The sequence below is a fragment of the Phialemonium atrogriseum genome (assembly GCF_030411735.1).
Source record: "Phialemonium atrogriseum strain 8032-3 unplaced genomic scaffold QBC33scaffold_24, whole genome shotgun sequence".
NCBI lineage: Eukaryota > Fungi > Ascomycota > Sordariomycetes > Cephalothecales > Cephalothecaceae > Phialemonium > Phialemonium atrogriseum.
The window spans coordinates 296,199-323,689 of record NW_026848161.1 but is presented as its reverse complement, the minus strand read 5'-3'; the positions used below and the strand labels follow the sequence as shown (position 1 = coordinate 323,689).

Below are 27,491 nucleotides of genomic sequence, written 5' to 3'. Positions count from 1 at the left end.
CATAATTTACTGCGTCATGTCTAAGCCGACAGGCAAACCCTGGATCCCGCCCATCTGGTTGACCAATCCACTAATTATAACGTTTCCGTTGAGGCGCTATATAACGTTTCCCATATTCTACCACGTTTCCGGGTCAGGAGGGCATGAAACCCGGCGAAGCTCGCCCATGTCTGCGGTGAGTCGCCACTCACGTTTTCTTGGCAACACTCATGCGACCAGACATGACGTCTTGTCTTGTCAGGCCTCCGAATTGGCATTTATGGAAGCTTTCGGCACCTTCAATCTCGCTTGATGGGCCTTGCTTGCTGTTAGTTTCAAATCCCGTATTTAATTAAGGTGTTAGGAGCTCAACTGCCCGAACTCAGCAAACCCAGGGAAAGGCAGCCATGATCCGACGGCGGACCGCAATCTGCCCTGTCGTTGCCTCCCTCGTGAGCATCTGCATAGCGGTTATCCTCCTTGCGTCTGGGACTGCACCAGGGAACGGCAAGGATAACTACTGGTTGTCGGTAAGGGGGGAACCGCGAGTCAGCCATTTCTGCCACCGGCATTGCTGACAAGATATGGTTAGGTGAACACCTCCCGAGTTGGTCATCAAATTGTCCAGTTGACCCCAGGGTCAAACACAGGCACAATCGAGGGTATTTTCGAAGACGATACATCCAGGTCTCTAGTCAACATCACAGCAGCCGTCGACGACGGGGTCCAAGATATCCAGGGACAAGTCGTCAGCAACCTGGTCCAAAAATTGGGAGTGAAGGACACGTACAAGTTGTACCTGACCAAGGCATGCGAGGGTGACTACGAGAATCCGGATGACCCACACAGCGGTTCCGCCATGAAGCGGTGCGTCGACTACGAGGACAGGAAGCATGGTAAGTTGAAGCTGAGCATATCGCAGCGGACGGGTAGACGGGACTGATTTACTGCACTCCAGGACTTCGAAACATCTCCAGCTCGATGCCGAGCTACTTCATCCTCGGGAACACCAACATCTCGGTGCCTCTCGTGGTAGCAATGGGCTCGACAGTCGAATCACTCTTATCACTCGCCACACAAGGGGCGCACGCCATGCTCGTCCTGATTATCATCGGCACGGCCAGCGTGGGCATCGCCCTGTTCGGCTCCGTCGTCACGGCGGTTCAAGGCTTTCGCTGTCCCGTCGTCTGGATCAACATGTGCTTCGCAATCCTGGGCGCAACCGCGCTGCTGATATTCGCAGCCACGGCCACGGCCATCGTTGTGGGCGGTGCATCGGCCGTTGACAGGATGGGCACGGCATGGGATATAAAGACGGCCAGAGGGGGCCCGTTTCTCACCATGGCTTGGATTTCTGCTTGTTTTTCTTTGGTCGGCAGCAGTTACTGGTTTGCTGTGTGGTTTGTAGAGTTTCGAGGGATGGCCCTCATAAGGAAAGCCAGGAACGTGGACGAGATTGGCAACTGGAAAGGCATTTTGAGTGAACTAGGTCGAGATATGCGGGTCCACGTTGAGAAGACAGAGGGGAGCACGGGTTCAATACACGGATCTCAATGAAGGCCGAGGAAAACATCAATAGTTCAAAATCATGCTACCTCTGGTTTACGTTCAATGACCCAGAGAAATTCGGCGTCACCTCGCCCACCCCCCAGCCACTCCAGAACGTCCACCCCTTCTCAACTAGCCATTGGGTGAGATTTACGTCCAGAGAATCGGCTGACCTCGACCCACCAAGTAAGGTGAGATGCATAAGCAGCGCCGCTCTACATGTAGGCTCACCTGGGCAGGGTGATTCAAGGTGAGCTAGCCGGCGACTAAGGTGAGCAAGATCTTAAGACAGGCTTTCGGTTAGAGGTTCATGTAGCTCTGCCGCACACTATGCCTCCAATGCCGACAGTATTGCAGTGGATCTGGGGCTTTAAAAAAGCAATCCCGTCCCCCAAAAAACCAAAAGAGAGAGAGCAAAAAGGACAAAAAAAACTCCCCCTGGGAGAATCGAACTCCCGTCTCCAGCGTGACAAGCTGGCATACTGACCCCTATACTAAGGAGGATTGCTGAATATCAAGTAGCACAAATGAAAATCTAATAAAGGGAGGCTTTAAGAAAAGAATGCTCAAAAAAAAAGGAAAAAAAAAAGAAGACTCCCCCTGGGAGACTTGAACTCCCGTCTCCAGCGTGACAAGCTGGCATACTAACCCCTATACTAAGGAGGATGGTTGATAATATCTGGCGGATTGCAGATTGCATTTATGAAGATTACAAGAGGCAATTGTCGCCAAGGGCGCACAGAACCCCAGTCCACTTCGGTCTAAATTACCAGGTCTTCAGAAATTGTCTAACGCAGCATCCCCATCGCCAAACGCGGTTTAAAAATACATGAAAAAATGCCAAAGACGTTTGTCACACCCAAGAGGCTTTTTCACGGGAGCAGCTACTCGCGCCTGGGGTCTGTGCGCAACAGGTGGCGACGGGCCGGAAAGTTTTGCCAGGTGGTTCCAAGGCTGCCAAACAATTGACAGCGACGGCAAAAGCGATAGTGACGGCAAAAGCGATAGTGACGGCAAAAGCGATAGTGACGGCAATGGCAATGGCAATAGATAGCAACAGCAATAACGATAGGCAGCAACGGCATTAGTGATAGACCGCCGCGGCAACAGGAATTGCGACGGCGGCGACGGAACCTGTTTTGATTAGGTGTTTCAACAGATCCGCAAGTGAATCATCAGCCCTCTATTCGCCCCGCCGGCAGGAATTATCGGGGTCTCTCTGGAACCTTATCAGAAGGCCCTAGTCATGTTCTCGGCAACTTTAGACACGGTCCGGCAAGTTGTAGTTTCATGAGATGATGATTACGCTGGCAGCGAGACTCAGTCGGTCTGATATTCTGCAAACAATGCTTCGCAGCCTTGCAAGAAGAAAATTCAAGGAGAACAGAATCTGGCTGGAGGGTGTTGAAGTATGTATTTGTGGCACGATTATTGCTTTCTTGCATGCTTGAGGATGAGCCTGGGACGTCGAGCACCTAGGTTATTAAGGCGATATGCATGGCGGGCACATCCGTAGCCACTTGTTGTGTCAAGTGACATATTGATTTGATTAAAATCAAGCCTGAACTGATCGACCGCTTCTCCAGGAAATGAAGAGTCTTGCAGCAACAGCGAGGGATTGCATAACGCATCTACAGCCAAGTGTTGTCGCCATATAATCGCAACCACTCACTGCGAGGCAAGCTTACCTTGTCGCTGATTCGCTATCGCTAGAGACGGGAGTTCAAGTCTCCCGGGGGGGGATCCTTCGTTTTTGTTTTTATTTTTATTTTAGAGGCGACGGATGGATTTGGTGAATGGAAGCGCAGCAATGGTGGGATTTATTGGCTTGGTATGCTAGGTACTTATTACAATGGCTTTCTTGGAATTTTGCACACTAATTAGACATAGATTATTCGCATAGAGCATTTTCTTGAGAGTGTAGATAATAAGTAAGGTGTTAAGTGAAATGCCTGGTGGTTGTATACGACAGAATCATCCTGCCTTACAAAGTAAAGCTAGGTGCTTTGACTTTTGTCAAAAGGAGTACACCTTTGCTGAGGTTTCAAAGGTTAGCGCAAGTACCTAGCAAGACCATACTGTCACTCCTTTCAAAGTTGTGCTTTACCCCTGCTACTCTAGCCTTTGAAACCCTAGTGGGGTGTAGTGAATTAGGGTAAAACTAGTGAATGTGTGTTATATACCAAAATGCCGCATTCACTTCCACAGCGGATCCACAGCTACATCAGGTGAATACACCTGCAAATCTTCCGTAGTATAGTGGTCAGTATACAAGCTTGTCACCATGACTTGGCACTCGCTTGGGACCCGGGTTCAATTCCCGGCGGGAGAGATCCATATTCACAGCTTCACAGCTACCTTTTTGATGCTGGAACCTTTTTTTTTTTTTCCTTCTTTATATCAATTTCTTTTTAAAACCCAAAAGAGATTGGAATTTTTTTTTCTTGGGAGCCAAATGCGGGGTAAAAACCAGCCTAACTATCTCTCAAAGTTTGCACGTTCCCAAAGGTCAAGTGACTGAACAGCAATGCTGGCTCACACTGCAAGTCGCTTGTATTGTCCTCTCAGAAGGCAGTTGCGCCTGGCAGTAACAACTTGGTAGCAGACCATTTCAGGTATGGATGACTCTCTAAACTTGTTCCTTGACAACCCCATTTCTTCTAGTTGCGCCTCGATCTATCACTAGCGTTCAGGCTTCACAACCCCTGCCCTTAACAGACGAGCTCTTAACGGTCTTGGACGGTCTGATCGCAAGGCTAAGTTGGTATCACGGCAATCCCGCTACGGTCCTTTCCGAATCTCGTCTCTCCTCGGCGCTTAAACGTCCATCCACCTCGACCAACTTTCACACCCTCTTCTCAGTCACCGCCTAGTAAGCCATTCTCCTTCGTTTCAGCCCCAACCAACAACTTGAAGAGGCCGTCGCCAATCATGGCCTGTTCTCTGCAGTTGTGCTGGTCTGCATGTCTCGCCTTGTAACAAACCTTCTGCACCCAGCAAGGGGGGTGTTGAGGCTCTGAGATCCGCCCCGTGTGACGCACTTTCGACAGACATGCCTGTTTCCCGCCGCCTTCGCGTGATTGGCCCCAGAGTCCCCCCTTCTAGGGTGGCTCCCTTTTGTTATCCTACGTATCGCAATTGCGATAATAACCACTGCCCGCTAGTCCTCTCCCATTACAGCATTCCCCCGCGAGAGACCAAGCCGAACGAACTATAGGAGAGCGGGCCCAACGTCTAGATCTTTTCCGTGCTCGTTGTTCTCCTTCCTCGGCCAACACGCGCCCCTCGCGCGCGCGATTCCCCCGGAAGTCTAGGAGTGGGCCCACTCACTCACTGTCTTTGGCCCCATTTGGACTTGTGTGCGCACCGCCCCCCTCCCTCTCCCCTTCCCCACAGAGCACAAGTGTGGAGAGTCGGGCTGCCTCCCTCTTCCTGTCGACCCTGATGGGCGCTTCTCATCTCATGCTATGAACGGGCTCGAGGCGGGGCTAAGGAAAGCCAGACAGGCCCCATTGTTTCTTGGCGCCCTTTCGCCTGACGTTGTCGCCGTGTGGGGGGGGGAAGGGATTGGGGGAAGGGTCGTTGACCTGGGCCTCCACACGATGTCACCCTGTTGATCACCCGAGCCACCTCCCCGGCGTGACGCCCACGCCCTGCGCCCTCCCGCTTGAGTTAGGCCCATCCTTGGTCGTTGGCCGCTCGATAGGTTGTCCGGCGCGGGGGAGTTGGACGGGGGGTGCGGCGGACAGGGATGTTCGGCGTCACGCCGCGTGGTAGTCGTTGCTCGACAGAAGTTGCTGTCTGGCTGGGTGGTTTGGCCCTTGTGTGTGGCCCCTGAACCAGTCGCGCTGGGGTGGAGGAGGGGGAAAGACAGGAGCCAGGGGTTCGCGGTTGTCGTGACGCGATTTCCTTTTCTCGTGATTGAGACACCCATCCCCCCCCTTAGGTGAGGCGGCTAGAGATCTAGCTATATATATCATGCAAGTCTCTAACGATCAAGTGTCTACCGGATAACATCGTCCACGTGGTCAATATCTTTAGAGATCCTAGTAGATAGTCTCGCTCTGGTCTCTTGCTCTCTTTACGCCCTCAGTTCCAGGTCACCGCTCAAAGTTCACCTGTCTCGTGTAGCTTCGGCATAATGGAAGGCCACAACTCGTTCCAGTTCGGCGTCGAGCTGGAGTTCCTGCTGGGAAGCCGGAAGAAGGTCCACCATAACTGGAAGTCCCTCGCCAAAGACTTGAGCAAGAGGCTCCAGAAGGCGGGCATAAGCAACCACGTCAACGACGGGAACGACAAGTCCTGGGAGAACTACCGGGAATGGTCCATCGTGCAGGAAGTCACCATCCCCAGCCAGCCAGCCAAGAACCTATGTATGCATTACTTCCCCCACCCCGTCCTCCCTCTCTCCCGGCGCCCCCCTTCTTTCCTTTCATTTCCCAGATGGGCTTAACAACTGACATTTCCCCCAGGGGGCATCGAGCTCGTCTCCCCCGTCTACCCAATCTACAGCTACTGGGCCGCCGACCTAGACACCATCTTCACGGCCCTCCACAAGGCCTTCTCCCTCGTCCCGTCCCCGCACTGCAGCACCCACGTCCACGTCTCGGGCGCGCCCGACCCGCTCTCCCCCGCCGACCTCGCCGCCCTGGCCAAGTCGGCGCTCTACCACGAGCCGGCCTTGGACCTCCTCTTCCCGCCCGCCCGCCGCGCGGGGCAGTACTGGTGCCGCAGCATCCGCGCCAGCGAGGCGCTGGGGGGCGTTGCGGCGCTGGGGGACTGTCTCGCCGTCGTGGACCGCGCTGCTGCTGCTGCTGCGGGGGGTGGTGGGTATGCGGGAGTCGTAGAGGCGGTGAATCTTTTCCCGGCGGCGAGTCCGTATGGGCGCGCGCATGGGTGGAAGGCGGATGCGGTCAGGGGGAAGGTGTACAAGTGGGATTTCTCGCGCATGGTTGGCGCCGAGGAGGGGGCGGGTGCGGGTGCGGCGACGGTGGAGTTTAGACAGCCGCCTGGGTCGGTTGGGGCTGGGGAGGCGGTTGAGTGGATTACTCTTGCGGTTGCGTTTGTGGCGGGGGCGGTGGTCGGGGGAGGGACGGGGATGGATGGGCAGGAGGGAGGGTCGGTTGGAGATCTTTGGGACTTGTTGGCTTGTGGGGCGGGGGCTTTGGGGTGGGAGGGCTTGGGGGGTGTTGAGGGGTTGTTTGAGAGGGTTGGATGAAGTGGGATGAGGGAGCTGAAAGGAAAAAAAAAGAGGGGGGGGGGGGGGGTGGCATGATGACTTCAGGGGCTGGTGGTGGTGTGGTGGAGTGTTGGCATTTGGGGACGGGGCCAGAATCCTCGGTTTGCTGAGGTCAGCGTTTGGACCAGTTTCAATGTTTCTTCACATGCTGCCACTCTTTATGTAATGAGGACTTGGGGGGCTGGTTTCCTCCTTTCTCCTTTTCTATTGCCCCGTGTTATCCCTTCTTCCCCTTACTACCTAGTGTCAACTGTTTCTGCTTGCTTGCTAAATAGCCAGATACTTCAGCTCATCTTCACGACCTCGAGCCAGTGAGATGTCGAGATATTATATCTGGGGGGCACCTGTAATTCCTCAACTAGAAGGTCAGTTGGTGCTAATAACTTGGGCGATATGATCTGGGCCATTGGGATTTCAACAACACTACTGATTCTCCAAGATTGTGATCAAGAACTAAAACATGATTGTGACAAGGTTCTGAGTGAACCTGAGATGGAAGTCAAAAAGTGCTTTGCCTCTTGTATCATAAGTTGGCCATCGAAAGAGCCAATGGCATCCCCACTGAGATTCAGCTTCATAAGCCCCTTACCACGTCGACTCAAGCCCATTCACACCCGTAGGCTTGTCAGCCAAGGTGGTGATCCTGAATCCGTGTCGCAGTCCCTCTTGCGGGTTATGGACGTTGTAGTCGGAAATGGCCGTGTGAGCCGTGACCCTGTTGTCCCACAGAGCAACGGTGCCCTCCTCCCACTTGACACGAACCTGGAAATCCTGTCCCAGGGAAATATGCTTCGGACCCAAGTCAAGTCAGCCCAAGCTTTCACACAGATACAGAATTTCTTTTCTTTCATTAGGAGTTTGTTCCGCTGACCTTGAAAAGCAGCTTGAGTAGCGCGGAAGATTCCTCTTCCCTCAGCCCGATGATCCGCTTCGTGAACCCGGGATTGACGAAGAGCGCCTTCTGGCCAGTCGCCTGTCGAAACCATGCTGGTTAGCCAATCCAACTAATAATCGACCACGATATCTTGGGGTGTTGTTTTGGGGAGGCTGGGGGGAGGCTGTACTTACCGGGTGGATGCGGACGATGGGGTGCTCGGACTTGATCGGGTCCCGGCGCACAAACTTGCCGTCCCGTTTTCCGTTCTCGGCCTGCGGGAAGCCGCTATGCTCGGCCCGGAGGCCCTCGAGGAGCGTCTTGATGGGCTGGGACAGCCGCGCGTAGGCGGCGGTCTGGGAGGCCCAGCCGGTGTCTCCGCCGGTGGGGGGCACGGAGAGGAGGGTCAGGATTGTGATGCCGGGGGTCTGGTGCTCATATGACACATCCGAGTGGTAGCCGGTGGTCGTGAGCTTGTTGCCCCTGCTCCGGGAACGATATTCGTTGTCCGGGCCGAGGTAGATGTTGTGGAGCTCGAGGTGGTCCTTGACGTGCGCTCCGACGGGCTGTAGATGCAGGAGCGAGGCATTAGATATCTCGGAGCCAGAGCATTTGATTTGCCAAGCATGGGGAGAAACTCACGTGGATATGAAGGGGGCCGAAATACCGCCCGAATGCCTTCTGCTTCTCGACGCCGATGTCCTTGAAATCCTGGTCCCTGAACACGACAACGCCCCTCTCTGCAATGAGGAGCGCGAGTTCATCCTTCTGCAGATCGTTCAGCGCCGACAGCTGCAGGCCGCGGATCTCGGTGCCAATGACCGGGGTCAACTTCGAGGCTTTGACGCTTGGGTTGTCCTTGGGGAGCAGGTTCGGCTTCTGCTTGTTCGCCACGAGGCCGCGGTCCACAAAGTCAAACGGCTGCAGGGGACCAAAGTGGGTTTTCTCGTCGTAGACTGGCAGGTAGTCCGCGTACTTGTACTGGGGGGTGGTCAGCTATCGGGAACCTTGTTGCTCCCACATGGATTCGCGGGTTCTGCATCCAATCAACTTACTTGTTGGTGGATCTCCTTGTCATACGCCAACGTCAAGGTGATCGGGGCTGTCTCCACAGCAGTGGTAGTGGTGGCGGTGGTTGTGGTCGACATTGTGCTCCAGTGATTCACGGTCGGGTTGCTGGCGGGAATAAGTAGTGGTTTCGGTTTGTTCAGTCACCGAAGAGGATATCAGTGTTGATATAATGAATCTGAGCGGTTCATGACCGAGTCTCCATGGAAGAGATGCGCAGGGCGCAATGAGTTAGTTATACTTGGTCATAGTCGACAAGAGACAGTGCCATCATCACGTCAAATCTTGACCTATGGCGAGACACGAGAATCGCTGACCATGCTGACCATGGACATACGCCATTCTGGTTGCATACGATGTCAATGGTATTGTATCGGCATCCATATCGTGGCATGGGCCTTCTACGCCAGTAGGTTGGTGCGACATTAGTGTGGGTTGATGTGGGAGTTGGCGTGGGGGAGCTACACCGAGGCACACTGCATGTATGGTCGAAGATGTGGTCTAGCAGATACGATGAAGCTCTGCGATTGGCTCTCCTTGTCCAAAGTTAAGTGTCGGGTGTCGGGTGTCGGGTGCCGGGTCTCGCTCCTAATCCTGTTCATCGATGTGGTCAATATGCGGATCGGAGCTTCGTGATTCTGGCAGAAATGACGAACGACGAAGACGGCCATGGCTGTCCAGTAAGACGGTGACCAGGCTCCGCGATGTGCAACCTTAAAGATCGAACCGAATAGCGAAGGACATGGAACGGATTTCTAATGCTGATGGCGTGCGTTCGGGGTACAAATTATGTTGACGCCGCCTTTGATAGAGGTCAAGACCGTTGCGGACGGCCGTAGCTTGGGATCCTCGCAATCCGAGAACTCCACCTCAAAGCCCGGATGTCGGCCGTGATTAGTAAAGCAGTTAGACTCCGGCGACGAACCAGTCATCTGCCCCGGCTTCGGCAGATAGTGCTTTGAGATTCCTCACAGTCTTGCTGTCGACAGTAAACGGGACTCGTTGAAGCAAGCTGATGCAGGAGAATTGGTCTGCGATGGTCGCATAATATTAATTACCAATGGGATTAGAGTTGCATCTCTGAGTTCACAGATTTAACTGGCTAGCCGACAGGCCACACACACATGCGGTGCCGCATTTTCCGCTCCCGCAAGCTCGACGTGAGAAAGTGACGCCCCCAAGAGAACTCCCAAGATGAGCGACGACCACAAAAGTAGCAATCTCGGACGCGTCCCCGGAGAATCTTCTCTCAGACCCCCGCTTCCATGTATCAACGGTTTACATCCACGCCGACCACGTTGGCTGGGGCAAGCAGGACATGATGGCGCTCGAATTCCCGGGCTTCCTCCGGATTTGCCCAGCCCGCCGCTTTAAGGGTATCACCCTAGGTGAGCAGGGTGAGCCATTCCGTGGTATTTACTCTCGAGCTCGGGGCTATCTCGGCTCACTATGGGGGCAGCGCGCAGTAGCACCAGCATGAGACGGGGATCGCGGGTCATGTCGATAATGGTGTCAATTGAACTTTTCTGTAAGGAGGTTGAAGAACGCAGTTCGCGACTAGGGTGACTAATAACTGGACTCAACTGTTCGATAAGAAAAAGAAAAATGTTCAATATGTAGGGTATGGCATCTATACCGAATTATTTTTATTGTGTATTTTATACTAGGACGCTTTGATCTGGTCTTACAAGAGCATGAATAGAGCTGGAAAAAAGAAAAAAAACGTAGCTAGAGTAAGGTTGAAAACAAAAAAAATTGGGCAAAAAAAAACTCTCCCGCCGGGAATTGAACCCGGGTCCCAAGCGAGTGCCAAGTTATGGTGACAAGCTTGTATACTGACCACTATACTACGGAAGATTTGCAGGTGTATTCACCTGATGTAGCTGTGGATCCGCTGTGGAAGTGAATGCGGCATTTTGGTATATAACACCCATTCATTAGTTTACCCCAATTCACTACACCCCACTAGGCTAGGGCAGGAAGTCCTATTGCTGCAGCTTGTAATCCGTACTACGTCCGCTTATATATTGACCTACCTGGCCCTGATTCTGCCTACCGCAGAGTCCTTCATTGGCATTAATATTTAATAAAGTTAGGTATACGGGATACTGCCTGCCTGTTTCTACTGCGTAGTAGGATTTAGGCAGGAGTTGGCATGGAGGTCACCACCAAATTTAGCAGGCCGTGAGCATTGCGGGGGCGTCCACCAGTGGAGCTCAAATGTAATGCGACGAGACGCACAAGGATTCGAGAGGCAGCTTCAAGAGGATGCCTGCCATAATGCAGAGCAGTAAATTTAGATATGTCAGCAGACATGTACAGATATAGGTTCTGTATATCCACAATATGGCCCCCCAACCTTTTGTGACTCCAACTCCAGCCAACCTGCTGAAATATAAGCAAGCAGTGGTATCTCCAACCCACCTCATCCGAGACTCCAGATAAGCTCCTCGATATACATGTTGAAGGTAGGGGGGAAGGGAAGTGGAGGGGGGGAATGGAGGTTACCTGACCAGCATCCCACACCTCCCGCAGCTCAGCTGCTGCCTCCCCGCCGCCTGCTTAGCCTTGAACTCGCGGCCCCCGCACTTCTTACAGCGCATCTCCTCGTCCTCGGCCCACCCGGCGCCCTCCTGCTCGCTGCTGAGCTCCGAGCTGAGCTTGCTGATGATCGAGCCACCCCGGCTGTGCGGCCCGCGCCCGTGTTCCATCGCCGCCGCCGGCGCGAGGTGCTCGCGGTCGCCACCGTCCCCCCCGGCGGCCGATATCCTCGACACTCTCCGTGGAGGGGCGTCGGACGTGTCGCCCACCTCGCGGCTGAGCGACGACGGCGGGAGAGTCCGCCGCCGGCCCGACTTGTCCGAGCCCTCCGATGCCGCCGAGGTCGATCGCCTCGAGGCCATCGCCTGGCCGAGGGACGTGCGGCGCGACGACTTGTCCTTGTGCTTCTCCGCGTCCCTGTCACTACCACTGATACCCCCGCCTCTCGCGGGCTCTAGCTGCTTCGTGTTTGCGACCGCGTTCGAAAACGGGCTGACGCCGGTGCTGCTGCTTATGTTCCGCTCCCCCTGGCCCGGTCTGCCGCTCTTGAGGGGCCCCATGTTACGCCACCGGTTCAGGTTCCAGAAGAAGTAGCTGGCTCCCGCCGGGTCTAGCCTCAGCGGATCCTCCTCTTCTGCCGGGCGATAAGTAAAGCTGGGTGTCGGAAGCGCTGCGGGGTCTTCCTTTTCCTTGCCCTTGGACTTCCCCTCTTGTTGGGTGCTCTCTCTTAGTGAGCCTTTTTCGCCAGTGGCCGCGCTGAAAACACTCGAGCTGGGACTCGCAAGGCCGTTCGGCCGGGTAGAACCCGAGTACGGCGATTTTCTCGCTCCGCTGGCTAGATTCGCCGCGCTCGAGCTCATCGGCGTCCTGCTCGCCTTGTTTGGGCTCAGCGACCGCTCGCTGCGCGCTGGCGTCCCTCCGCTCCTGATTGAGCTCGTCCGCTTGTCCGAGCCGGCTTCAATGCCCTGCCGCCATGATATTATGCGATCGGAGCTGGTATTGAAGCCGCCAAGCAGAGGAGACACCATGCCGCCGGGCATCGCGGGCTGGCTTAGGCTACCCCGTCTACTATGCGCCGCACTGCTCGCGGTTGTCCTGGTCAGGATGCTCCCGCTCCGTCCCAAGGCCTGGCTAACGAAGCCGCCGCCGTGGCCTGCCATCTTCTTGCTGAAGGTGCTTCCCGTCTCCCAACTCTCGTGTTTCCGTTTTTGGAATGCACAATCTTGGCGGAAGACCTTGATGATGCCCGTATCATCGGTCGTGACAATGATATTACCATCGACATGCCTTGATCGGGCGATGTATGCCGGAGATTCCTCTGGCCTCCTGGCTTGGCCGTGGCCATTCGACGCCGCCGTTGGTTCGGGCGCCGGATTTGCACCGTCACCCTCGGCGCTGAGCGCTGTCTGGCTGGCATTCGCACTTGCCGCCTCCTCCAGGCTCATCAGCGTCACCGGAGGAGGGTTACAGAGATCGTAGATCGGATCCCCGCTCGCATCGAGTAGCATCCGGCTCCTGGTGGGCGCGAAGATGGCGTTTGTAACGATCTCGCCATGTCCATCAAAATACTCACACGGCCGATTGTCCTTGGCCTCGGACATGTCGATGCCCATGCTCCAGATGAACGCCTTGCGGTCCTCACTGCCGCAAATGACGTACTTTCCGTCGTCGGAGAAGGTCGCCGCGATCTGGCTGTAAGCGTTTTGGTGGCCTTTTATCTTGGCATCCAAGGTCTTGTCCCGCAGGTTGTAAATCCGAATCCTGCTATCGTTCGAGGTGATGAGAACCTTGACCTCGCCAGGACCTGTAGAGGTGCGCGGTGGCGGACTACCGACGTTCCTGCCTTGCCACGGAGCTGACGTGCTCCCTGGTACGATGGCCATTGTCTGGATGCCCGTGATCTTGCTGCCCTTGGCATTCTTCCCCCGGGATGAGCGCACGTGAATTTGTGTTTGCAACTTGAGGCCATCTGTGTCGTAGAAGAGGCACAGTCCGTTGAGGAGGCCGGCAATAGCGGTCCTCCCGTCGGGAGAGAAGGACACGGCGGTGATGAGGTCCGGCAGCTGAGCAGAGTACGCAATGGCCTTGTCCGGGATGCTCCAGAGGCGCAGCATGGTGTCTAGAGAGCCTGCAAGGAAGAAGCGGTCGTCGCGCGGGTGGAAGGCGAGTCTGGTGACAAAGTCTTTGTGTTTGAAGGTGCAGAGGCACACATCCCTGCTGATATGCCATAGCCGCACCGCCTTGTCCATCGACGACGAGAGGAGGAAGTTGTTCTTGCTCCAGCTCAGGTCCAAGATCTCCCCAGTATGCCCTTCAAACTCGCGGAACGGCTTCCCGCTGAACACGGGCGCACTGAGTCTCTCTCCGGTACCGCCATTAGCCGCCTCTTCTTCCTCGTGCGCCCGGCGCTCCTCGTGGGTCGAGATGACAGCCCAGACCCGGACGACCCGATCTCGTCCAGCCGCGGCGAGGTACTTTCCGTCCTTGCTGAACTCGGCCGCCCATATAGCTCCGCCCGCTTTCGTAGCCCCCCTCTCGCCGGTAGGAGCAGGTGCAGACGATGTCTCCGCTGGGGTTATCTCCTCCTGTTTCTCGGCATCGCCCTGAGTCTGGTCGGCTGCCTTCAAGGGCTGTGTCCCGACCAACTGCTGTGCCAGGAACATGCGGTTGAATTCGCGAACCGTCTTGTGATGCACCTTCGTCCGAATGTATCGCGGCGGTTCCTTGTGTTGTGGGATGAAGCCACCTCCAGCAATTGATTGGGTGAAGAGGCGGGCATGGGCACCATCTGTTCGCGCTTCGCCGCCAAGCTCGGATTCGGAGTCGAGATCGCCCGTGTCCTTCTTCTTGCTGCCGCGCATACTGAGGCGGCTGAGGAATGAGACCCCTTTCCTGTAACAATGGACAGGGGATATTTAGCAATTGATCACCCCGTTGTTCCTCCACGACCCCTCGTAGGCTAGAGTCGGTCCTGCCTGCGACGGAAAAGGGAGCGAACGTACTTTTTCTCCTTTGAGGCATCCCCAGATGGCGCCGAGAGCTTAGTCGAAAGGCCGGAGCCAGGTCGGGTCAGGCTGTCAGGAATCGAAATCTCGGCCTTCGACTGGGTCCGTAGTCGTTGTGGTATCGAATGGTCGGTGTTTGTTCTCACGAATATGTGCTACAGCGTCCAGACAAATGCCTTGTCAGAACCGTGTGTCCGGTTGGCGATTCCCGCACACTCCTCAGCAGCTAGGGAGGAAGCCGAGACATTGAGCATGGGGGGCCCGCCATTTTCAAAAGCATATGCACTCACCTGGGACAGCGGGTCAATGGCGGCAGTCGAGGACCCTGTCAATTGATCATCCCGATCCGTCTGGTGTTGGCCCTCCTTCTCCTTCTCAGACACCGCCGTATTCGTATTGATTCGGGACGGCCGCGGCGAGGCCCTGGTGCCCAACCCGGTGTTGTCGCTACCTGGTGCGAGTGCGAGGGCGACGTCAGCTTCGACTACATCCCAGATCATACCACGCTAATAAAAGCAGCGGATGCATGCGAGAGACATGGCGGGGGATGCGCAACATGGGATCACCTGTTGCCGCTCGGGGCGTACAACTTACCGTCAAGGGCTGCGGGTGACTTTGACGGCCGACCAAGCGCAGGGAAGGAAAGCGATGTGCGGGGCGCAGAACCGGGAGAGGCCGGAGTGCCGTCTGCAGGGCTGGGCAGGGTCCCGCCAGGGAGGGCGGGCTCATCATGTTGTTGGTGTTGTTGGTGTTGTTGTTGCTGCTGTTGGAGGTCGTGTCTCGCTTTTACGGCGGACAGGAGAGGCGCCATCTTCCTTCCATAGCCTCGAAGGCGCGGTTGGTCGGGGAGAGGCTTAGAAGCTGGCTGTGCTGGGAATGCGGCGGTGGGAGCGAAACGCGAGAGCGCCGTGACAGGATCCGAATGTGCCGAATTTAGGTCCCATCCATGTGGCCTTCTCGACAGATGACTGGTCTAGACCTAGCTAGAAGGGTTCGGCCGTCTCAGCCGACCCTTTACGGAGCAACCATGTTTTGCTAGCTTTAAGCTGCAACGAGTTAAGGAGCAATGACGTCCTGCAAGAGCTGGTACTGTAGCTTGATAGCTTGATAGGGGTTCGGTTCGTTTACGCAGAGCGGAAAAAGCTTGGCTGCGAAATGTCCGAGAAGAATGCGAGCCTGTTCTCATCTTGCCCGACGAACTGTTGATTGGTTGCCTGGCCTCGCTACCCAACCTAGGTTGCATCATGGAGTCTACACCCTAGTGCGAAATAGTGTATACTTACTACGCAGTAATAAGAGTAGTATCCGTACAGTAAATAGTGTACATAGGTAATGGACTGGCCTTAGCAGCACCGGAACGGGTAAATTCTTCTCAAAGGAAACTCCAATGCCAGCTCGAGGCGTCATGGCTCTGACCAAGTGTTGGCCATTGGCTCATTGGCTAATGATGTGGTCTCGGGGCTGAACAAACGGGGATACGGGAGACGTCATCTGCCCGAATGCCCACCAGTGCAATCTGTCGGGGTACGTAATGGCGTATCTTGGCGTTGCACGGGTACCTACATGGAAGCCTGCAAATCGGGGGATTCCGGCTCTTGGGACGAGGTGCGAAGACGGGAACGACAAAGTTTAAAGGGGCAGTTTCATGAGAAGATGCACTCCCAATGGCGCCCTGCAATCCCACGGCCGTGGTACTGTGCTGACGCTGGTGGGCTGTAGGCATAGGTACTTCATAGTGCATGGGCAACTGCGTCATCAGAAGCGCTTCGGCAGGGACGCCTCACAACATTTGCCGGCAACAACCGCTGGAACTGGCGTGTATCCACGCCGGAACCCGCACAGGCCCGGTGCCACAACTGCCACTCGCGTCATAATAGACGGGGCTCTTCAGATGCCGCCTAGGTAGTTATTTGCAGGCGCTCATATAAGCGCCTCTATACTCTATCCCGTAATGCAGAGACACGCGCCGCAGAGATTCCAAAAAAATTGCAAACAACATGAACCAGGAACAAGGATCCAAACTATAACACCATCGTCTCCCCCGCAGCAGCGCTTCCACCACCACCACCACCCTCATCTCCCACCTCCTCCTCTTCTGTATCTTCATCAAGGTCGTAGATCGGATATGTCAGGATCGCCGCAATGCCGCCCAGCTTATCCAGCCTCTCCCCGCTCTCGTGGTCGCTGCTCAGCACCCTTGCCTCCCCGCCCGTCTCCTTGACCTTGTCCACCAGCGCGACGTACTTCCTCCTCGTGGCGATGTCCATGTTCCTGAAGAGCGAGTTGTTGACCAGCAGCGTCCCGCCACCGGCCCCGACCGCGCCCTCGTTGACCGCCCTCGCCACCGGCGCCGGGCCGTAGCAGGCCCGGTCGTCGTCCTGGCGGAGCCGCTGGAAGAAGTCGTCCATCAGCCGTGTCTCGTTGCTGTACTTCTTGTCCTTCATCGTCGTCTGCACCTCGGGGCTCTTGAGGACCTCGTTGAGGCTGTGCACGTGGCCCGTGCTAGACCGCACCACGACGGCCTCGCGCGCCAGCGCCTGCAGCTTCTTGTCCGCCTTGCGGTTGCCCTCGTCCTGTATGTATTTCTTAAAATCGGCCGCCGCCCACCCGGGGCTCGCCAGCAGGAGCGGCCGCGGCTTGTCGAAGTCGACGGCCCGGAGCAGGGTAGAGAGCGTCTTCTCGAAGAAGGCCCGCGAGCTGCTGTCCCCGCCCTGGGCTTGCTTCGCGGATATCCTGTGCTCGACCCGCTGCTTCAGGATCGTCCTGAACTCGGTGATGACGCAGATGTTGGCCAACCCCTCCTGCATCACCACGGCGGCCAGGTCGTCGCCCCGGCCCTGTCGCAGTGACTCGCGCAGCGTCTCGGTCGCAACCGAATCCCAGCCGTTCGGTTTCAACAGTGTGAAGGGCCGGTTGAGCTCGAGGTCGAGGGTGTGGTACTGGCCGATGTTGACATTGGCATTTTCCCTCACCACAGTGCCGGAGACGTGCAGTTGTGAGGCTGCCGGGTCAAAGAAGGTCGAGGTTACTCGGATAGTGAGGTCGGTGTGGACACGCTCCGAGCTGGTGCTGCCAGTGTTGGTTGTGCGGGTGACTTTCCGGATGGCGTGTGCTTTGAGGATGTCCTCGGGGGAGATGAGGTTGTTGGCGTGCCACTAGAGGAATGAAAGTTCGCCAGATTAGTATCTCACGGCTTTGGTTGATCTGTGGCAGGCTCCCCCTAGCAGGGAGATTGGAATGGACTCTATCAGGCCACACTCACCATATCTTCAGGCTCCTCGGGCAGGAGAGAGACGACATCGTCGTCATTGCCACCGAACTCGAGAAGGTCGATAGCCGCCTTCTTTCCACCAGACAGACGCATGTCGAAAGAAAGCTCCAAGGTCGGATAAAGGGTTATACAAAAGTATTCAGCAAGAGCTAGTGAAACAGGGATGGAACTAGAACCAAAACCGTTTGACGTTGGGTATTATTGTTGGCACACGAGAAGGATGTGATTTGTGTCGAGAAAGCTGTGGTGGGGTAGAATCAAGAATGGCGGGGTAGTCACCCTACCCGACTTCATTTGCCTCTTGGCCAGAACTGTGCAAGGCTTTAGAATACCTAACCTGGAAGTTACCTACATGGTAAGTTATAATTTGAGTTTGCAATCTGACCCATTGTTGCACGTCTTATCCCTTCCACTCCTATTACTGTTATGCAGCCCATGTTGTCGAAGGAAACCAGCTTCCGAGAAGGCAGGTGGCAGGCAGGCGGCAGGCAGGTGGCAGGCAGGCGGCAGGCAGGTGGCAGGCACCAGAGCCGACTTGTGCAAGGCGAGAAAATGCGGCCATTCTTTCAGGTCAGATCTGGAACTCGGCCCCCCCAATCCCGGGTCTTGGAGTGTGGGGACAACCTGTCACGGCTCACGGCAAGTAATAAAAGGAGAGTCGGGGTGTGCGCGGTGGGGGGTGAGGAGAATCGCGGTGGGGGGGGAGCATGCGGCTCAGGCTGCCGAGTAAATACCTGAGCCGGAGCCATCAAGGTAAACCTTTCACAGAGCACGCAATTCCATCCCGCCATCTCCACGCGGAAAGGCTCCATTTGCATGCGGCCCCCCACACCCCTCCCCCTCCCTTACGCTGAATGTTTTGGCGGGGTAATCTGCAATCACGATGACATCAACCCTCAACCAACGACCGCAGTTCTCGTCATCCAAATGCAGTTTCAATGACACTATACCTAAGAGTATTGTAGATCACCGAGAACCGGCGTCCCTGAATGTATATATATCCTACTTCTTGCTCGCACATTTTCAGGCGTCACTAGTACGCGTTGCACTGTCTATTACCAATCCATGGGGGGACATTTGCTATCTCCGACTTAAGACCGCATCTGTATCGGACTTTGAACGTCTGAATGATTAGAAATCCACCTCTTTCGAGTTGGAATATATAACTGTTAACTGTCGCCCAACCCGTTTCTGCCTCTCATCAGAACATACGATATTCTATCAACAACCCGCCCAACCAATCATCACCAACTACCCAGTTAACCATCAGTGACAATGGCTTCCTCACTCACTCTCCAGACCAAGATCAAGCTCCCAAGCGGGCACGAGATCCCACAGCTGGGTTTCGGTGTATGTATTACCTGGTCACCGTATTAGCGCAGGGGGGGGTTTAAACATGGGAATTGCTATACTAACGACCCTCCCAGGTTTGGCAAACGTGAGCACCTGACGCTAGGAGTCCTAAGGGCCTCTCTCTACTGTTGTCCATCTCGCTGACCGCAATAACCGCACTCCAGCCCCGCTGATCAAGCCGAGCAAGTCGTCATAGAGGCCCTCAAATCCGGCTACCGCCATGTGAGTCTTTCCAAGTTCTTCCGCGTCTCCCCAATGCCCCGCTCCCAAATCTGACCCCAAGTTCAGATCGACTCCGCCGCCGCCTACAAGAACGAAGCCGGCTGCGGCAAGGCCATCCGGGCGTCGTCGGCCCCGAAGCGCGAGGACATCTTCTTCACCTCCAAGGTCCCTCCCCGCTCGATGAACTACGAGAGCACCAAGGCGCAGGTGGAGACAACGCTCCGGGAGTCGGGGCTGGAGTACATCGACCTGATGCTCCTCCACGCGCCCTACGGTGGCTCTGCGGCGCGCAAGGGCGCGTGGCGAGCTCTGGTCGAGGCCGTCGAGGCCGGCAAGGTGCGCAGCATCGGCGTCAGCAATTACGGGGTGCACCACCTGGACGAGCTGGAGAAGCACATCACCGAGCTGGAGGAGGAGCGCGGCGGCAAGGGCAAGGGCGGCGTCCTGAGCGTCGGCCAGTGGGAGATCCACCCCTGGTGCGCGAGGAACGACATCGTCGAGTGGTGCCGCAAGCGCGGCGTCGCCGTCGAGGCCTACAGCCCGCTGGTCCGGGGCGAGAGGTGGGGTGAGCCGGTGCTGAAGAAGCTGGCCGACAAGTACAGCAAGTCCGAGGCCCAGGTCCTCGTCCGATGGAGCCTGCAGAAGGGCCACATCCCCCTGCCCAAGAGCGCCACCCCGGAGCGCATCAGGGCCAATGCCGAGCTCTACGACTTCCAGCTGACCCCCGACGAGGTCAAGGAGCTGGAGACGACCGAGTACAAGCCCGTCTGCTGGGATCCGGTCGTCTCCAAGTTGGAGGAGTAACTGGGTGTCGGGTGATTCCCTGTAGTTAACATGGCGAATCGCGACCGAGGCTGTGAGAACACACTAGTAGGAAAATACACACAATCATCATTAAAAATGCCTCGACTCCTTATATATTTATTCCATGCCAGCGTGTAATTGAGTACCTCTCATTGGTACTTGATACGGTAGGCGGACTGAACCTTTTCAGGGGTTACGCCACCCCCTTACCATAGACACCAGCCCCTGCAGGTTGAAGAGCTGACAGTATTGAGCTGCAGGTCGGCCTTGGATAGTTGGGAGACTAAGGAGAATCGGTATATATGCACACATCGTAGGTATTTAGTTAGCAGGATTCACGGGACATTGCCCCGAAAGCTAAGATAATATTCAACATCGCAGACGAACCACACGTTGTCTCTCAAACTTTGGTGGCCCCTAAATACCGTCCAGTGTTCAGTTGCGTCATCTCTTAGTCGTTTGAAGTACCATCGAGTCAAAGAGTGCAAATCGGCAGCCGATGTAGAAACAGCCTGACGTCATGCTCAACATTGAGGCTCAGGCACAACCTCAAGACATACACATGTAGAATCATGTTCCTCAAGGCTCCACAGATCTAGGGCTGTATCGAATCGAGCCGTCGTATTGCGGAGGGAGATCCCAGGTCGCCACTGGCGATTCTAGCTGGCTCTATGGAGTGAGTTGGTCAGGCAAATGCTCGGTGCGATGATGCAACAGTCCAGGTCAACTTGATGTCATCGACATTGGGACTCCACAGAATGTTGAACAAGTAGAATATAGAAACTCCTCGATTTCCTCGTCACCCAAGTACTATTAACAGCCCAGTATCTATCTATTCTATCAAGACAAAACAGCCTACTGTACGGATCCGTACCTCCATTACATTCGATACCCTTAGCATCAGAACCCCAGCTTCAACAACACAAAAAGATGTCATCAAGCAATTTCGAATCCGTCTCAAACCAAGGCGAATTCCACGCCCGTGTCCCGCACTCAGAGCCAGCAAACCCCAAATGGGCAAGTCCCCCCTTCCCTCCCATCCACCCCCTTCCCTCCCATCCACCCCCTCCCCCCCCCTTTTGAACCACCACCCTAACCCCCAACCCACCAGGTCAAACCCGGCAACGAGCGCGGCAACGCCGCCCTCCCGACCTTCCACGCCGAGACCCTCCCCGCCGGCACGGCCCCCAAGGAATCCACCTTCCAGCCCAACCCATACAACGACGTCCCGGGGCACGTCTCCAGCGAGTCCGCGGAGCAGCAGCCCGGCACGCGCGCGGACGCGCAGGCCTCGTTGTCCGGCTCGACGGATCGCGACATCTACAACCGGACCGACGCCTTGCACGGGCGGCCGCTGGGCGGCCAGGAGGGTCGTGAGGAGCACGGCGCGCACCCGGGCAGGCGCAAGAAGGAGGGGGGTGGGCTCGAGGGTGTTGGCGCGTCGCAGGGGAGGGAAACGGTCGAGGGGAAGGTTCATGGCGTGAGGGCGGACCGGGAGTAGGTGTGAAAAAGTTGGGGGGAGGGCGTGAGGATGGGGAAGTCGGGCAGTTGGCTGCTGGTAGTCAATGTGTCTTGTTAAACGACTCTGTAAAATCTGATATCTCTTGTTGTTGGCGTATCCTGGGTTTGCACAACTTCCTCGAAGGACTGGGACGATTGATTGCTGAATCGAGCGTCCTTGGGCATCCATGTTCATCTGATATTGAACGCTCAAGGGTGTATCGGCAACTCTATACCTACCCAAACCATGCTGGCCCTCCAATGCAGTCGTCTCATTCATGACATGATACAAAGCCCCAACCCCCTCCATGCCCGTGATGGTTATACAAAGTCGTCATCCCAGAAATCATCCTGTTCCATCAAGTTCTCCAGGACATCCATGGCTCCCTCAGCCCAGCCGAGATCTCCATAGTCCGTCTCCTGCGAAGCGTTGACCTGTGTCGGAACCTGCGCCTCGAGTTCGGTTTTGCCATGACCACCATCCGAGGAGATTCCGCCATGGCATTTGCTCTGCTCCTCCTCGAGTGACTCCTGAACCCCATCTCGTGCTGGCTCGAGGCTTTCTTCATCCTTATCGAATTCATCAGCATGCTGCATGAGGATTTCCAAGTCATCCTCCTTGCACTCCTCCTCCCGTCGCTTCTGCTCCATCCACTCTTGTTCCCGGCGTTCGGTCTCCCGCCTCCTCTCTTCTTCCCGGTACGTCTGCATGCTCCTCTCCTTGGCGAGGAAGAAGGCCTCCCTGTTGCTTGAGGTGAAGAACCGCCCCTTTTCTGGGCGGGCGGTGGATGACCCGGGTTCCAGTCGTTCAGCACAAGGATCGGCGCTTTCTGCGTCGCGTGCGGGTGCGGGATGTGGTGATGGCGGTCTTGCGGCACTCCCAACGGCGATGGCGGGAGGGTTCTGGGAACGGGCTTGGGTCGGGGCATCGACACGCACTGCGCCGTCGGTGCTGCGTTGGGTATTCTGAGACTGTCGCGCTGATATCCGGCTGGATGAGCGGCCAGGGGCGCGATCTTGGGACTTCTGTGCGCCATTCTGGTTGGCAAGAGATGGTCTCCGCAAGTCCTGCCTGGTACCGGCGGTCGCAGTCGATCGGTGCTGGCTACCCCCACCAGCCTCTCTCAGATGTGCCGGATGCGGCTGCTTGGGTATTTCGGCCGGAGTTGCACCCCTAGCATGAGCGCAGGTGAAGCTCCGACCAAAGGCATTTGACCCGCCATGTCCTGACTTGTTAATTACCTGGGGTTCTGTGCCATTCGAGTCGTCCTTTCCGGCTTTACTCGGTGTTTCCGCGCCTTGTTCTAGCTCACGTTGATCCTGCGAAGAGAGGACGAAATCCTGCGTTGAGAAGAAAGGCAGGGCGGTCGTCTGCTCTTGTTGGTTGGGTCTGGCGTCAGAGGCAGAAGTGCTCACACCAGGGTCGGGTGCTGGTTTCGATACTAGCTTCTTCCTAAAAATGGATGGAGGATGTGGCACAGCTGGTTTCGAAACGGGAACCGAAGGAAGCTCCAGCTCCTGCAGTTCTCGTACTTCTTGAGATGGCGAAGGAAAGTCATCCAGGTGTGAGAGGACGAAAAGCTGTGTGCTCGATGGGGGCATTGAGGAAGCCTGGAGACTTTGTGACTCCTGTCCGGGCACCTTGGAAGCCTTGTCAGACTGCGGTCGAGATGCAGGCGTGCAAAGATGCTTAGGGAGGAATTTTGGCCTCTCTGTCCTTCCATCTGGGGTCAGGATTTGTGGTTTAAAGCGAGGCATCGACGGGACCGGCGCCACGGCTCGATGTCTCGCACTCGGAAGGGGTTTGGGCGCTGGTCTAAATGGGGACACGTATCTCTGTCCTAATCGTGCTTTTTCCTCCAGTCCCGGGATGAGGAAGGCATCTATGGGAACTTCTCGGAACAGCGGCCGCAGTTGAGGGGGGTTCCGAACTGCCCCGTTGGGGCTTTTCTCGCTCGACACCCTGATAAGTACGGCAGGACTCTGTTTCTGGGCTTCTTTTAGTTCGTTATTATGGCTGATGTGAGTGGGAGGGACAACTGGAGGCTCCTTGGGTGATTGAGGCCGTCTGACTGAGCTGCTCGCGGCGGCGCTGGCCTCAGAGATCAGCTGAGTCTGGACCATGGTCTCGATGGTCGGGTCGTCGATGTTTATACTACTTTCCCTCGATCTCTGCTCGGAAAGCTTTCTGATTAGAACCGGAGCAAACCTCTCCCCGGGTTGTTCCCCGTCCTCTCCCCTATCTTCTTCTTTCGAGGGGTTTTCTTGAGCGTCTACCCGCAGCCGCTTGGACTCTCTTGACCGAGAATCTTGTCGCTCAGCTGCTGCAGCTGGGATCTCTGAATCTGTTTGGATCGTTTCCACGCTCCCCTCCTCGTCCGATAGTCCCTCTGTCGCTGATTCTGCATCTTCTTCCTCCTCGGCAACCGGTCGGAGATTGAACTGGTTTCCGGCGGAGTCTCTCTTCTTTCCCACGCCGTTCCCCCTCACAAACCGTGAGATTGTATCTTGGCTGGGGTGCACGTCGACGATGGGTAGGCCTTTCCGCTTCTTGTCCTCCAGGGCCTGCTGCTCTTTTACCTTCTTCTTCTCCCTGGCCGAGCGAGCCTTGGCGGCCTGCTTCTCCTTCTCTAATTCTTTTCGTATGCGTTCCTGTTCTTCCTTGTCACGTCGCCTCTGTTCGGCCTTGGAAATACGAGGCTGTCGGGTTGCCTGCTTGTAGAGCTTCTGTGCTTGCTTCGATGTCATCGGGCGTCGGCTCGGAGTTTCGCCTGCTTGTCGCTGGATGAGGCCTTGCATGCCCAGCGGATTCGGCACGATCGTGAAGGTGTTCTGCCGCATTTTTGCATCGTTGTGGTCAGAGAATGCTCACTGAGCAGTCACAGGAGGTCCCGATTTGTTGAGATTTGGTCGTGGAGACACGGGAGCGGCGCGTCACATCGCGATTTGAAGCTTCGCCGATTGACGCGAAGCTGGTGGGGAGTCACATGACGCAATGGCGGGGCACCTTAAGACTTGGAACTGCACCCCATGTCACATGCCATCCCATCTCCATCTCCCATCGACTTAAGGACGGGAACTACCTACATTGACAGCCGTTTTGACTAGGTATGTTTCCCTGCGCCCAAAAAGTAAGACCTACAACGGAGAGCATAGCAGTGGAAGAGACGGAAGGGCGCGGCTGGCTCAAGGATGTGGCCATCAACTCGGACAAGAATGGACGAAAAGAAAGTGCAATGCTGCTGCATTCACACTCTACCGCTTCTCGAGAAGGGTAGATCCCTGGACTCAGTAATGAGTATGTAAAGCTGGTCTGCACAGGGGCTTTAGGTTCGCTCCTCTTGCTGATCAGACAGGTTGCTTAAGTCTGGAGGGCAAACCCGACCTGTAGACAAGGTTTCATATCTGGAGAGGAGTGTAGAGATGTCAAGAGTCACGGCGAGATGGACTATTCACAGTTACGGTACTTATTACCATTCTGAAGGACCATCTCGACATTTCTCTGACCAAGTTGATGGATTTACTAGCCTACCATTGGACTGATCTTGTCGGCGAGGAATCGGAAGTTAGATGCACGGAAAAGGGAGCACACTGCTCCCAGGAGGGTCTGGATTGCTATTATTCAAACTTGAGACAACCCTATAACAGTTGAACCCATATGCAACTTCACAGCTTTGTCTCCTCACGCTAGCCAAGGCAAGGACAGTAGACAATGCCTGGCCAAGCAGTGGGCAGGTTCAGGGATGCTAGTGAATCGGTTGCACCCTGCTTTTCACTTTCGCTTTCACTTTCGCATTCACTTGTGCCCAGTCACCTACCTCTTCAATTCCGGGCTCAAATTTTTTCCCCGTAGTTGCATCCGAAATGCACAGCACCTCGCCTCCACTGGTCATCAGATGGAAGCCGAAGCCGTGGAAGCCCACCACAACAGCAAGAAAGCATCACCATCCCGCAGGCTTGTCGAGGGGCATTACCCTCCCAGAAGCATTCTGATGCGTGAGGCAAGCCACCACCCAGACGACCACGCCCATCGGGCCGTGAGTCCAGTCACCGAGGCAACCAACGACAACCACCACAGCGGCACGCCGACCAAGCCAGCTCAGCAACTGCCACTCGGCGATCCTGCAACCAAGACCAGCTCGCCAGGGGAGTCCCAGCCCATCCAATCCAAGCAGGAGCAAAGCCCCACCACAACCAGCGTTGTTCCCACCAAAGCCCACCTCGACAACCTCATGCACCGCTGGAATAGCGAGTCCAATGCCTTCGCCCCTCAAGCGAGCAAGCTCTACACGCTCCGCGCGAAAGCCCGCTCCACCAGCGCCGCTGGGGGCCCCAACCCGGACCCCGAGGACGACCCAACGTCGGTGCTCCGGCCCTTCGAGGCCCTAAAATACGAGGTGTTCAAGTACTGCCTGGCCCACCTACCGGGATACGCCTTCCCTCGCGCGCGGGAGGATTCGGAGGACGTACGCGCCCACGATGGCAACGACGGAAGACCACAGCCGGCCGCGGAGGAGACGCCGACGCAGTCGCAGATCCTGGCGCTGACGACCTCCATGGAGAACTGCCTCTCGGCCCTCGGCTCGATCAGCGACAATACCAGCCACGCCCTGCAGCGCGGGCCACCGGTGCGCGGCAGCTTCCCAGCCGCAGCGCGGACGTTTGCCGTCGAGGCGAAGCGGGTGGCACGGGTGCTAGCCGGGAAGGCGGTCGATGTGGACACCAGCGGTGATGATGGCGAGTCGGCGGAGGAGACGCCCCATTCCGGCGGGAGCATGCCGGTCTATGAAATGTCCGGCGCCATCGTGGACGACGGTGCGGCTGACCAAGGCGAGACCATCGGTCTCGGCACCGGGGACTCAGACGAGGCCCAGGGCCGTCTCCGACGGAAGTGGATCCGGGCCAGATTCAATGCCGTCATGCCGCTTTGCGGGGTGTCCTGGCTGCGGGATTCCAATCTTGCGGAGCTCGAGGAGATCCTCGAGCTGATCGAGGCGCTCCCCGGGGCTCCCACCACGGAAATGTCGCTGCTGAAGCACAGGGTCAGGGGCTTGATCATGAAGGTCAGCCCGGATTCGGGATAGAGGTAGCTCCAGGTCAGCAACCACCACACGCGAGGCACGCTGTGGAGGTGGCTAGATAGATTCGGATATCAATTGACATTGAATGGCTGCGAGGCTACGCTCCGCCATTGGACAATTGGTCCGCAAAAGAACAGAGAAGCAAACGGCCCTGGATCGAGAGATGTGCGTAGACCGACAACAAGGGGAGATGCTAGCAAGAAGCGGGAAGAGAGTAGCTCTGGCCATGCGTGGGATAGAAAAAAAGGGGAGACGGTCCCAAGGACAAAACAGACCATCCCTGCGGTAGGTTGAGTGTGGTTACCAACCAGGCATGGGAGAACAATAGAAAGGGAATAGAGAAAGAGTGGGCTGTAGGCTCGAGGTAGAGGCGAAGACCCTGGATCCAAACAACAAAGGATGAGACCGTTCAAGACGAGAAGGCTGCCGGCCTAAAAATATCAGGACACACAACGGGGGTGCGGTGTAGATGGTAATCTGTGCCAACATTAGCATGTGTATGAGGCGCTGAAGGGAAACCAAAGAATGGACGGAAGAGAGGGAAGGGATCCCAGGGTGGTTAAGCCAGCATCCCATGGCAATGTTTCTCTTCGCCGTCAGCACATCACACCAATCAGTGACGCATTGCCAGGAAGATGCTTAGAGGGGTTGCTAGCTATAGCGAGATACAGGTGGGAACCATAAGGATCCATACCGTCCATCAGCGGTCCCCCATGGTAGTGTAGTGTCTCTTCAGAAAAGGAAATGAGACGAAGAAGAAAACCAGGCGAACCATGCATGCACCTCCATCCGGGGAAGCCTTCTATTCCCGGGATCAAACCATGCCCCTTGCGCCCCAGCCATGCAATCATCATACAGGGGCAAGTAAAATCATGGTGCCAAATGTGAGGGCAACGTGTGCCGCAAAGAAATGGCCGCTGAAGAAGAGACGGCTCATAGCGCCGAATAACTAAGAAAATTGCGGACGGGCGGTTGTAGGTCCGAAACTGGTTGATGGGATCCTCCA

General features: G+C 56.1%; 8 protein-coding genes and 4 non-coding genes across 12 annotated transcripts; 6 read left to right on the top strand and 6 right to left on the bottom strand.

Moving 5' to 3' along the window:
- The first annotated feature begins 31 nt into the window (after positions 1-31).
- Positions 32-1,584, top strand: QBC33DRAFT_547352 (uncharacterized protein). Its single transcript, XM_060428724.1, has 3 exons — positions 32-509; positions 572-875; positions 938-1,584. The coding sequence occupies exons 1-3, from the start codon at positions 387-389 to the stop codon at positions 1,534-1,536; spliced, it is 1,026 nt and encodes a 341-aa protein (XP_060280675.1). The 5' UTR covers positions 32-386; the 3' UTR covers positions 1,537-1,584.
- A 375-nt stretch (positions 1,585-1,959) lies between these two features.
- Positions 1,960-2,031, bottom strand: QBC33DRAFT_t65. Its single transcript has one exon. It is a non-coding gene; the product is annotated as a tRNA-Asp (tRNA).
- Positions 2,032-2,121: 90 nt separating this feature from the next.
- On the bottom strand, positions 2,122-2,193 carry QBC33DRAFT_t64. Its single transcript has one exon. It is a non-coding gene; the product is annotated as a tRNA-Asp (tRNA).
- A 1,579-nt stretch (positions 2,194-3,772) lies between these two features.
- QBC33DRAFT_t66 lies at positions 3,773-3,859 on the top strand. The gene has a single exon. It is a non-coding gene; the product is annotated as a tRNA-Asp (tRNA).
- Positions 3,860-5,668: 1,809 nt separating this feature from the next.
- Positions 5,669-7,081, top strand: QBC33DRAFT_517744 (putative amidoligase enzyme-domain-containing protein; the record flags this gene model as incomplete). Its single annotated transcript, XM_060426205.1, has 3 exons — positions 5,669-5,900; positions 6,000-6,540; positions 7,042-7,081. 3 exons carry the CDS (start codon positions 5,669-5,671, stop codon positions 7,079-7,081), a joined length of 813 nt encoding a protein of 270 aa, XP_060280674.1.
- A 60-nt stretch (positions 7,082-7,141) lies between these two features.
- QBC33DRAFT_200615 (TfdA family taurine catabolism dioxygenase TauD) lies at positions 7,142-8,978 on the bottom strand. The gene is made up of 5 exons (XM_060422575.1): positions 8,696-8,978; positions 8,283-8,621; positions 7,835-8,206; positions 7,638-7,739; positions 7,142-7,555 (listed from the first exon to the last, which is right to left on the bottom strand). The coding sequence occupies exons 1-5, from the start codon at positions 8,786-8,788 to the stop codon at positions 7,352-7,354; spliced, it is 1,110 nt and encodes a 369-aa protein (XP_060280673.1). The 5' UTR covers positions 8,789-8,978; the 3' UTR covers positions 7,142-7,351.
- Positions 8,979-10,478: 1,500 nt separating this feature from the next.
- On the bottom strand, positions 10,479-10,565 carry QBC33DRAFT_t63. Its single transcript has one exon. It is a non-coding gene; the product is annotated as a tRNA-Asp (tRNA).
- Positions 10,566-11,212: 647 nt separating this feature from the next.
- QBC33DRAFT_580366 (uncharacterized protein) lies at positions 11,213-17,618 on the bottom strand (the record flags this gene model as incomplete). The annotated part of the gene is made up of 8 exons (XM_060431199.1): positions 11,213-13,076; positions 13,110-13,418; positions 13,458-14,141; positions 14,252-14,409; positions 14,471-14,472; positions 14,849-15,017; positions 16,285-17,409; positions 17,517-17,618. 8 exons carry the CDS (start codon positions 17,616-17,618, stop codon positions 11,213-11,215), a joined length of 4,413 nt encoding a protein of 1,470 aa, XP_060280672.1.
- Positions 17,619-18,800: 1,182 nt separating this feature from the next.
- QBC33DRAFT_517739 (putativediketo-d-gluconic acid reductase a) lies at positions 18,801-19,904 on the top strand (the record flags this gene model as incomplete). The annotated part of the gene is made up of 4 exons (XM_060426204.1): positions 18,801-18,875; positions 18,953-18,963; positions 19,043-19,100; positions 19,167-19,904. The coding sequence occupies 4 exons, from the start codon at positions 18,801-18,803 to the stop codon at positions 19,902-19,904; spliced, it is 882 nt and encodes a 293-aa protein (XP_060280671.1).
- A 930-nt stretch (positions 19,905-20,834) lies between these two features.
- On the top strand, positions 20,835-21,405 carry QBC33DRAFT_561848 (uncharacterized protein; the record flags this gene model as incomplete). Its single annotated transcript, XM_060430165.1, has 2 exons — positions 20,835-20,921; positions 21,016-21,405. 2 exons carry the CDS (start codon positions 20,835-20,837, stop codon positions 21,403-21,405), a joined length of 477 nt encoding a protein of 158 aa, XP_060280670.1.
- A 209-nt stretch (positions 21,406-21,614) lies between these two features.
- Positions 21,615-24,319, bottom strand: QBC33DRAFT_547323 (uncharacterized protein). The gene has a single exon (XM_060428723.1). It carries the CDS (start codon positions 24,243-24,245, stop codon positions 21,726-21,728), a length of 2,520 nt encoding a protein of 839 aa, XP_060280669.1. The 5' UTR covers positions 24,246-24,319; the 3' UTR covers positions 21,615-21,725.
- Positions 24,320-25,300: 981 nt separating this feature from the next.
- QBC33DRAFT_561846 (uncharacterized protein) lies at positions 25,301-26,488 on the top strand (the record flags this gene model as incomplete). Its single annotated transcript, XM_060430164.1, has 1 exon — positions 25,301-26,488. One exon carries the CDS (start codon positions 25,301-25,303, stop codon positions 26,486-26,488), a length of 1,188 nt encoding a protein of 395 aa, XP_060280668.1.
- Positions 26,489-27,491: the final 1,003 nt, after the last annotated feature.

Coding starts and splice junctions, on each gene's coding strand:
- QBC33DRAFT_547352 (XM_060428724.1), top strand. CDS start 387: ATGATCCGACGGCGGACCGCAATCTGCCCTGTCGTTGCCTCCCTCGTG. Junction 510..571: donor AGGATAACTACTGGTTGTCG/GTAAGGGGGGAA, acceptor AGATATGGTTAG/GTGAACACCTCCCGAGTTGG. Junction 876..937: donor CTACGAGGACAGGAAGCATG/GTAAGTTGAAGC, acceptor ACTGCACTCCAG/GACTTCGAAACATCTCCAGC.
- QBC33DRAFT_200615 (XM_060422575.1), bottom strand. CDS start 8,788: ATGTCGACCACAACCACCGCCACCACTACCACTGCTGTGGAGACAGCC. Junction 8,207..8,282: donor TCGGCCCCCTTCATATCCAC/GTGAGTTTCTCC, acceptor CTGCATCTACAG/CCCGTCGGAGCGCACGTCAA. Junction 7,740..7,834: donor CCATCGTCCGCATCCACCCG/GTAAGTACAGCC, acceptor TGGTTTCGACAG/GCGACTGGCCAGAAGGCGCT.
- QBC33DRAFT_547323 (XM_060428723.1), bottom strand. CDS start 24,245: ATGCGGCAGAACACCTTCACGATCGTGCCGAATCCGCTGGGCATGCAA.